This window comes from Neoarius graeffei, chromosome 12, assembly GCF_027579695.1.
Source record: "Neoarius graeffei isolate fNeoGra1 chromosome 12, fNeoGra1.pri, whole genome shotgun sequence".
NCBI lineage: Eukaryota > Metazoa > Chordata > Actinopteri > Siluriformes > Ariidae > Neoarius > Neoarius graeffei.
Window position 1 is genome coordinate 73423730 of NC_083580.1, and position 10467 is coordinate 73434196.

The 10467-nt window shown below is 42.0% G+C and overlaps 1 protein-coding gene across 2 annotated transcripts in view; it reads right to left on the reverse strand.

Moving 5' to 3' along the window:
* The window catches only part of cnot6a (CCR4-NOT transcription complex, subunit 6a), a 33334-nt gene extending 23106 nt beyond the window's left edge, over positions 1-10228 (reverse strand). For both annotated transcript variants that reach the window (XM_060936385.1, XM_060936384.1), the window contains exons 1-6: positions 10156-10228; positions 8710-8831; positions 7129-7315; positions 6561-6646; positions 6379-6480; positions 6126-6194 (exon numbers count right to left, since the gene is read on the reverse strand). In XM_060936385.1, the coding sequence (XP_060792368.1) occupies positions 6126-6194; positions 6379-6480; positions 6561-6646; positions 7129-7315; positions 8710-8821 (556 nt within the window). In that variant the 5' untranslated portion in view covers positions 8822-8831; positions 10156-10228. The remainder of the gene's footprint in view (positions 1-6125; positions 6195-6378; positions 6481-6560; positions 6647-7128; positions 7316-8709; positions 8832-10155) is intronic.
* Positions 10229-10467: the final 239 nt, after the last annotated feature.

Here is a 10467-nt window from a genome sequence, read left to right on the forward strand (position 1 = left end):
CACACAAAAAACATAACCGTGCACAGGTAGGGAGAGCTTGTAGCCGCAGCCGTTGTAGTAGAATTGTATATAGTAGGGTTTTCCAGAAGAAAAGGTAGAAGTAAAAGCAGAAGTAGAAGGCGGAATATGGCGTTTGACCTACAAGATGGCATCTGTCACAATCTGGATCGGCTGTGACGTCACATGCAAGATCTCTATAGGCTTTATTGCCACACTTTTCAGTCTAACAATATTTTTAAACCAACAGACACACACGCAACTGGCGTCTAGCTTGGGGATGAGCTTCTCTGCTCTCCCTCTTTAAATAGGGCGCGGTCACTGGGAAGACACACAAACAGGTTAATTGACATCAGGTGTAGTGATTCTGCCACTTACCTTCCCTGACTCCACCCTCCTGTCACAGACCGGCACTTGACCACACCCCCGCTGCCACACATGCTCCTACTATGACATAAACGCGTACCCGACGTGAGCAGATCCGAGCAGAAAGTTTCGCGTATTGGGTAGTTTAGACGGATATGCAACGGGGGCTGTTTTTAACTTATCCACTCTGGAAGGCGTTTTCAATTTTTTCCGTTTTTCAGCCTCGAAAACGCCGTCCCCGTGTAGACGAAAGGCACTTCCGATAAAATATTTAGTCGTTTTTACCCGACAGCGTCCTCGTGTAAACGGGCCCTAAATAATAACCAAAAAAAAAGACTGCTCCATTTATTGCAGTGGAAGTTGTGTGCGCGCAACGTGTGGAAAAAGATTATATTTAGCAGCGCCATTCCGACATAGTCCGTCTAAATGGGAGTGTGATGTTAATTTGCAATTAATTCTCTTCTTATTTCTACAGAAGGTGGTCCTGTACAGTAAATCTGATAAAGCACTGAAAAACACACTTCCAGGCACGATCTATTATACACGAAGGGGGTTTTAATGCATTTACATGGGTGCAAGTATAAAATTTTCAAAAACCTGAAAAGTCTGACAAGGTCAGACGTGCATGGCACAGCCATGCAGGGGGGGTTACAAAGGGAGGTGAGCCCCCCTTAGGGCTCGGAAAAAAGTTAAAATGGTTGTCTCTCATGCAAACATTTATAATATTAGTTATATGATTTGCATATTCACATCAAATGTTTAATACATTTCATCAATTCATCTGAAATAATATTTAAAGTACAAGGCTTGATATTTCAAAACATCTAGCAACTAATAATTTAAAATGGTGAAACAACCATTTTTAATATGCTTTTGCTGTGATACCTTTTTTACAATATATACACTGGAATAGCTGTGTTGATCTGGTCGAACAATGTGCTACGTGCGTGAAACATGATATCACACATGTACGGTATAACACTGTGAAACAACGGGATAGTCAGGACCGCTCGTCGGTGAGCGGCGTATAAATTGAATGAGGTTTGTGGCGAAGACGAGATGAAAAGATTCGTCTCGTGCAGAGACTGTACCGCGGTAACACGCTGAGAGTAGAGCCAATGATTTTCCGTTTCAAAATCTGGCTTTTTCCGTTTTGGACAATGAAAAATTCCGTTTCACAATTTCAGTTCAAAATTGTTCTGTTTGGCTCCAATTTAGTAATTCTGGCTGGCATAATTTTACTTGGGTTTCAAAATATTGCATCTCTAGACACGAATGGTCCTTTGCATGATGAAGTCATTCATGAAAAAAATATAATAATAAAACAATTACACTGACAGGAAGCTGATAAATTGCATTAATAAAAAAATTAAAGTGGGATCACAGATTGAGACAACTCAAAATATTTTAATTGACATTAGGGCTGTAACGATATGTGTATCGAAATCGCGATACGCAGAGCCACGATCCGTATCGCGATACAAGAAGGCAGAATCGCGGTACACCCTTTCAAACTTCTCCTCAGCCCAAAAACAGAGGCGCTTCCAAACTTCAATTTATGAACACTTTACTTTTTATTTAAATTACATTTTAAACTTACTTAAATTACTTTTTTTTTTATATCTATTAGTAAGTCGTTTTTTCGCCGACCTGTGACAATCTTCTGCGAGTCACGCAACATCCACACTCGCCACTGGCAGAGCATTCATTTCTTTTAAGCGGTCGCCATTCTGGTTGCGACGCGGGGAGCGAATCTGTAAACAAGCAGCTCATTGGCTGGCTAGGTGTGCCACAAGCCAATCACAATCACTTGACCGGAAAGGCATGCAGTGTTGCCAGATTGGGCAGGTTTAGGTGCTTTTTGGCTGGTTTTGAACATATTTTGGGGTGGAAAACGTTAGCAATATCTGGCAACACTGAAGGCATGTCTGCTTGGGCGGAAGCCTTCTGCGGCAGTTACATTTTGACACGCGAGCAATGTTTCACCATAAAAATTCCGTAATTTCCATCTGTTTTCCGCGATCACAGAAAATCATTGGCCCTATGAGAGTGAGAGAGCCACCCCCCCAAAAAAAAAATCTTAACGGATTTACACGATTTGGAAAAATGACTTTTTCAGAACCGAAGAAAACCAGAGCTTCCGGCTCAACAGTATTATTTTGAGAAATAAAACAATCTTTGGATATACATTTGCTCATTTTTGCATACATATTACTCATTCTCTGCAGTGGTCTGAATTATTTGTTATTAAATAGTTAATGTAAGTAAGTAAATGTTAATAAGTCAAATTTACTACTTTAAAAAAACATTTTTTAAAAAAATCGTGGGCGTATCGAATCGTGGGTCAAAAATTGCGATACGAATCGAATCGTGAGTTGGGTGTATCGTTACAGCCCGACTTGACATACTGATAACAGATAAATCAAGAAACTAGGATCACCGTTAACTAAAAACCCATCTCATATATAAATATATATATGCAATATAATAGCATATATAATCTCAATATAATAGAGAGTACTGAAATTAATATTCAGTAATACTTACTGAGCCTGTAATGACAATACTCATAACTGACTGTTTAAAAATATTACTCTATATCCATCTTTAGTCCACCACAAACTCATGAAACAACGTTTCCTAACAAAACACAGAACACACTCTCAGACAGACTAGAATAGTTTAACTTTGATTGTAATGACAGTCCTGAATATTCCTTGCAGATCGATCATTGCGTGCTCTCAGAGTACCTAGAAACGCTGCTCGATCTCGCCATTATGATAGAGCATCATAAGTTTAGTGTTGGTCTCTGTGAGACTGAATCTTCTGTCATTTAGAAGATGTTTATACATGGAAAAGGAGCGCTCAACGTCCACACTCGCCACTGGCAACCGTATGGCGTCCTTGGCCACCAGAGCATTCGTTTCTTTTTCGCGGTCGCCATTCTGGTTGTGAATCTGTAAACAAGCAGCTCATTGGCTGGCTAAGTGTGCCACAAGCCAATCACAATCACCAACAAAGCTACCTTGACCGGAAAGGCATGTCTGCTTGGGCGTTAGCAGCAGTTACGCAGAAGCCTTCTGCGGCAGTTACACTTTGACACGCGAGCAATGCTTCACTATAAAAATTCCGCAATTTCCGTCCGTTTTCCGTGATTGCGGAAAATCATTGGCCCTATGAGAGTGAGACAGCCACCCCCCCAAGAAATCTTAATGGATTTACACGATTTGGAAAAATGACTTTTTCAGAACCGGAAAAAAAACGGAGCTTCCAGCACATGCCGGAAAACTTGCACCCATGCATTTACTTCAGGACAAGAAGCTCTCAATGAACACTGACTGCAGATTATCACCAAGACATCAGTGCATAAATACTTCAGACAAAAAAAAATAAAATCTCAGCAGCGGTTGAATGATGAACAAACATGCAAAGCTTAGTAACCGATTATTGTTTTACATCTATGAATCTCATCCCTAACTACCCAAAGTATTGCATTACTGTTGTGTCCAAGAGCTGAACATAACACACTGCACTTTGATCCGAGAATCAGATCCGTCCTGGTGGTGTTAGTTGCATTTAAAATCCTGGTTAGAATTCTCCGACTCAGTTCAGAGCAACCGAGTCATTTATTAAATGATTCAAGAGCTCAAAAATCAAAGTTTGAATCAAAATCAATCGTGGCGTGGTACTCTTCTAGTTGAGAACTTTCCGATTCCTTCTATGAGTTTCCATCATACTGCAGGGAATATTACTAACCGCTTATTAAATGAGCGCGAGGTCTTTACGGGAAAATACCAGACCTCCCGTAAAGACTGAGCGAGCGAGGTTAATAAAGGAGTTTATTATATATTTATTATAATTTCTAAGATTAAAATAGACAGTCATTATAACGAGGCGTGACGCTGCTTTCAGTCACGTCATATTTGTAACGTAGTTGAGTCACGCATGCAGGATAAACAGCTAGAGGTTTCAAAAAACTGACTGTTATGGCCCTTTTCCACTACCCTTTTTCAGCTCACTTCAGCCCGACACGGCTCGCGTTTCGACTACCAAAAACCAGCACGACTCAGCTCGTTTCAGCCCTGCTTAGCCCCTAAAACTCGCACCGTTTTGGAGTGGGGCTGAAGCGAGCCAAGCCGTGCCGAGTGAGGTTGGGGGCGTGAGCAGACACTCCCCTGTGCACTGATTGGTGAGGAGGAGTGTCCTCACATGCCCACACACGCCCCGCGAGCGCGCTGGGATCTGTAAACACCGCAAACCCGGAAGGAGAATAATTACGAATTACGAGAATTATGAAGCCCTATGCGCCTCGCCTCATCTATACGCTCTTGCCAGTATCTGTCCGCGTTGTCGGTGACAACAAGCCACAGCACCAAGACCAGCAACACTAACGACTCCATGTCCTCCATGTTTATTGTTTACTATTCGGGTCGTGAGACTACCGCTTAAAAGATCACTGATGTCACTGTTTGCGCTGCTTAACGACATCACCTGACGTCCACCCACTTTCGCTAACTCCACCCAATGTGTCCACCCACTTCCAGCCAGCACGGTTCAGCGCGGTTGTAGTCGAAATGCAACTCCAACAGCCCCGCTCAGCTCGACTCAGCACGGCACAGCCGCGTTTGTAGTGGAAAAGCGGCATTAGTGGTTTCTGAATGCTCTTTGGTGCTCATTTTTTGAATAACTCCGTGACTCCCGTTTGTACGGAAGCTGAGAGAGACCGTTCATATAATCCTTTTTTTTTATTCACCTTGTTATCCCAAGATAACGACATAATTAATTCAGGATCTCGAGAAAACACAACTAATTCGAGATCTCGAGAAAAAACAAAACTGTTATTTTATGATCTCGAGTAAACAGCTGAGAAATGGTTCATTCAGGAGCGCCAAGAGACTTGTGATATGCTGACTTTGGGGCTGTTTCTCATTCTGTATAGACGCAACTTTGGTCATTAGAATGTCTGGAATAATCGATCACCTAATAAGGCGATATTTTGATCAGGGGTTGACACAGGGAGAGATTGCATTAAGTCTTTTAATAAGGGATAATTTCAAAATTAGTCCGCGGCACCTCCGCAGAAGACTGGCCCGGCTTCGTCTCTACCGACGGAGATACAGTGATCCAGCTGAGATCATGAAATAATTGTTTTGTTTTCTCGAGATCTCGAAATAATGGTTTTGTTTTCTCGAGATCCTGAATTAATTATGTCGTTATCTCGGGATAACAAGGTGAATAAAAAATTTTTTAAAAAAGATTATATGAAGGGCCTCTCGCAGCTTCCGTACGTTTGTGTCTTTCGGACTTTTTTTTTTGTTTCAAATTCATCTTTTTTTGCAGCACTGAAAGCTGGTGCCTTGGAAAGAAAGTCCGTAATCACCCACGGGCATTCCGGGAAAATTCTGCCTGCCAAGGAACCAATCAGAGCGCATGATTTTACCGGAAGTAGCTCATGCTATATAATAATACTGAATACAGACCAACAACAAATACGACAGGAATGCAAAAACAATACGGTAGAGGCTGAGCCGGACTTTAGTATGCACTTGCTGGCTAAACTATATAGAGTTAGCCATCATACAAAGCTTGCGTCTGACCAATCAGCAATGTTCGTACAATTAAACTCAAACCTGGTTCATGTTTTAAACTCCTTTGTTCCTACAAAATAGTTCTTCTGGTGTGCAAAAGATACGACAGATATTAACTTCTGGTCACAGATACTCACATAACCAGGAGAATGTTCAAGCATGAAAGGTTCTCACCTGCTGGTCGTGTCCTGTCAGGTTCTTTCAGATGCACCCACGAGCGAGGAGGGGGCTGTTCTGTGGACACTACAGCAGAAGACGGCCAATTGAAACGCATACGCACATACACTGGATACAAAACAAGACTTCACCTCTCATTTTCATATAATTTAAATTAAAAAAAATAAATAAAGTTATAAAATCAGTCAGTCAGTCAGTCTTTTTCCGCGGAATAAAGGTCCACTTGAGGCATTTGCAGGGTGTGACGTACCGCGCTTGGTGCCTGCCAGATTGTCCAGCAGGTAGCTCAGGAGCCGGCGCGTACCATCGGGTTCCTGGTAGAGGTTCATGATGTCTTGTGCAAGTGGGTTTCCTGGAAGGACAAATTTGCATTTGACTCAAAATATCATTCTGAACATAGTTCTCAAAATGTGTTCGTGCATTCAGACTCACCTTTTAAACCCAAGGTTTGTAACTGAAACAACTTTCCGAGCTCGAAAGGCAGGACTCGCAACTGGTTGTTATTTAAAAGCAGTTCCCTACGGAAAAATAAATAAATAAAAATTCAGAGAACAGATTACAAAACATCCTCCTCAGTGATTTACAAGATGGACGAGAGAAGTGATATTTGCACATCCTCATGCGCTCCAAAACAATAACATTTGCATAATAGCTATACCATATGCAAAAGCTTTAACAGTAGACCTCAACCATTCAACTGAACAAACTGGCTTTTTAGCTCTCCATGGAAAAATGATCTATATGCACACAGTGCGGCAATAATCACAGTAGAATATAGATGAGGGTGTGTGTATATATTATATCCAGTGACATTAAAGGAATTGCTCCGTTCAAGTAAAGCCCTGTGGCAGCTACATATTAGTGAACACTGAGAGCGGTCATCATCATAGTTCTTGGCTAAAACACTGACGCTAATCATTGCTCCTGGAAAGAAAGCATTCTGCAAAAATCCAAACACAAGATGAGTTTCTTGACGTTACAGAACGTTATAGTCACTGACCTGAGAGATACCATGTTGCCTAGCTCGGCAGGCAAGCTCCTGATCTTATTGGAAGAGAGGTCCAAGTACACCAGGTTGTGTAGTTTGGCAATGTCTGGAGGGATGCGCGAGAGGGAGTTGTCACTGATGTGTAAAGCAGTCAGATGGGTAAGAGACCACAACGCTGTGCTCAGGCTCCTCACTTTGCCTAAAGGCAAAACAGACAGCGAGGATAAAGTTTCATGTCTTAATGAGGAGTTTCGTTTCGGGTTACCGTAATAGGTTTGGAAGGATTCCTCCATCCAAAATGAAACAAGTCCATGTCTCATAAGCAAGTCAAATGAATACGACTAAAAATACTACTACTAATCATCAGGTGCTTGTGAAGGAAGCTGGAAGTCAAGCAAGTCTAAAACACTGCATGTCTAAAAGTATGCGGACACCTGGCCATCACACCCATGGTTTTCCCCAAAGCGTTTTAGCGTACTGGACCCGATACGCTTGCTCTGCCTGCCGATACGCTTAGTCGCTTTAGTTAAAATCCGATACGCTTAGATTTATACCGATGCGTTAAATTTCCTACCCACAAGTAACTAGATACATAGGAGAGCAAATAACAGATCCATTTACATATTAATTGATATTTGTGTTAAACAAGCGCTCTTTTTATCCAGTGTTTGTGTTGATTCTGTCAAAGTAATATGTCCGCATGGTATGATGTACACAAACTGTAATCTGTTGGCTATGTCAAGATCACGTGTTCAAACCGTTCAATAAAATTATCGAAAGAAAACGTCAGACATCCCGGAATTTTCCGATTCATTATAAGCGATCTCATTGGCTGCCGATGTCCTCCACCAGATGGACAAAGCCGACTGATTTTAACCACAAGTTTGACCTAGTCTATTATCATTATGGCTTCGATCGAAGATTGGTTGACTAAAACCTCTCCGAGACCTTGAAAATGCACCTGAGAGCATCCATTTTCAAAAAATTTTCCAGGGAGGGGCATGTCCCCGGACCCCCCTAGTTTCACTTCGCGCCTTTGGCGCTTGCTTTCGCGCTGTTGGCACTCAATTGTCTGTGTATTCATGCCAGAATTTAAGGCTTTAATTTTTTTCTGGGGAAAACACTGACGCCTGTATGTGCCTGTTGAATATCCCATTCCAGATGTAGTCCACTTTTTCCCCCATGACAATAACATCTCCTATTATGATTTTCGACTGTGGCTGTAGTGATTTGCACATTCAGTCACTATGGTATCAGCGAGGTGTCATCCGAGGAAGTCCGGAGTGCATTCGGGATGAACTGGAAAACCAAAGATGCTCAGCAGGGTTGAAATCAGGGCTCTGTGCAGGCCACTCGAGTTCTTCCATCCACTCCACCCTTGGCAAAACATTTCTTCATGGAGCTCACTTGGTCACGCAGGAACAGCTTCGGGCCTCTTAATTCCAGCAAAGGGAAGCAACCGTTTGGAGAAGGCCAACATATCAGTGTGTTGGTTAGGTGTCCGAATACTTTTGGTCATGCAGTTGGTGAATGAAAACACGTTAGAGATGATGTATATATAAAAAAAAAAGGATAGAAGCGTCTCGAAATTACCACTGATCTCCAGTTCCGCCCAGTACGACTTCTTCCCACTAGCTGCCTCCTCGCTTGACATTATAGTGTACATCCGCCTTGGGTCTGGCGGATCATATTTTTCCTTGGGCATCCCTGTAATACTGAAAAGAAGAAGAAAAAAAAGTTATTTCCATTGCTAGATTACAGGATGTAGGAGAACGCAGTCCAAAGTGCAATGACATGATGTAATCTCTAACACAAGCCGTACAACCGATCTTGGCAATGTATACATCACACACAGGGCTCTTACGCAAGCGTCCTAGAAACAAATTGGATACACACAATCTAAGCTTTTGGTGAGGTATTAAAGTGTGTGAGGGGAAAAAAAAAAGCTCGGAGAGCCGAGTGAGGCACACAGGAGCCTGAATGGATATCAGGATACACAGAACACATGGTAGCACTTTAGAGGATCAATAACCGGGGCTCATTTTCCATTATTCATAAATGTTCATAGGAGCTATTCCTACTCTTCATCTGATAGAAGAACTTTGACAAAACCAGTTTAACGAATTCGCCGGGAACGACCAGCTTCTGGTGTGTGATGACCTGAAGACAGCCGGATCGGTTTTAAATCTACAAATGACCAAAAGAAAGAGAAAGTCAGCAAACTTGCTAGGAATCACTGATGATTTCTGATTCCTTTAGCAGTTGAAGATCAGCTGCCAAGAGAAGCTAGAAAACACCAAGACCTCGTGGTCAGCAACTACCTACGTAGCACCAACGTGTTAGCTAACTAGTTAAACCAGTACTCATGCAAGTTAGTTAATGTACCGTATGCATGTCCACATGGAGGAGTGTTTTCTAATAATAGACACCTAACAGTTGGAGTGAACATGTAACGTAGTGCAGACTGGTTTAGGCTAACTGGTTAAATTGACAAAACGCTTGACTAGTTACTAAAATAACTAGTGACTTCAATTCAAGGTTTAATTTCAGGTAATAAATGAACAAAACAAGTACATGAAACACACAACTGCTCAGACTTATTTACGATATTAACCAGGTGACTAGTTAGTAGCTTAAATCTTCCTAGCTAGGCTTGTAAATCTAACCTACTGAACTAGATTTAAATGATAATAAAATGACACCTCTTTCTGTATTTATAAGTAATTTGTTTTCCCAGAGACAAACGTGTATTTTATAAAAACACAGCCGACTGTAGGTGTGTATATTTTTTAAAAAATAAACGAAAATACACAGGCTACAGGGATTATTTTTAACTAGCTGTGACATGGTGAAGATTTGGTTAGTTCGCCAGAGAGCTCGCGACTTAGCCTGCTAGCTAACGCGCGACTTTATCTGTGCAAACTAAAAACAAACAATAAAATGGACTTAAACGCGAAGTATAAAGAAGACAGTCCAGCCTAAACGGTGTTCTCTTGCTAAACTGAAGTGAATGTTGTGCTCAGGAAGGGCCAGGTTTACCTGTAAGACCATACCAGTTGACGAAGCCGACTGCGCGTTTCCTTTGTTTCTGCTCCACTTTGTATCCGCTGTTTCTCACTGAAAGCAAACAAGAATCATGGCGGCCGTGAGAGTTTTGGCCTGAGATAACAACACGCCTTGTCATTGGCTGATTCTGAGAGGCGCGCTGTGATTGGCTGCTTAATTCACGCCACGCCTCCACGGTGTTTACGCCAGAGACGAAGCAGGAAAATTTGGGTCAATTTGCGGATGTTGATATGTACCGTACAGTACAGCGGTGGGTGCTTGAAAGTTTGTGAACCCTGTAGGGTC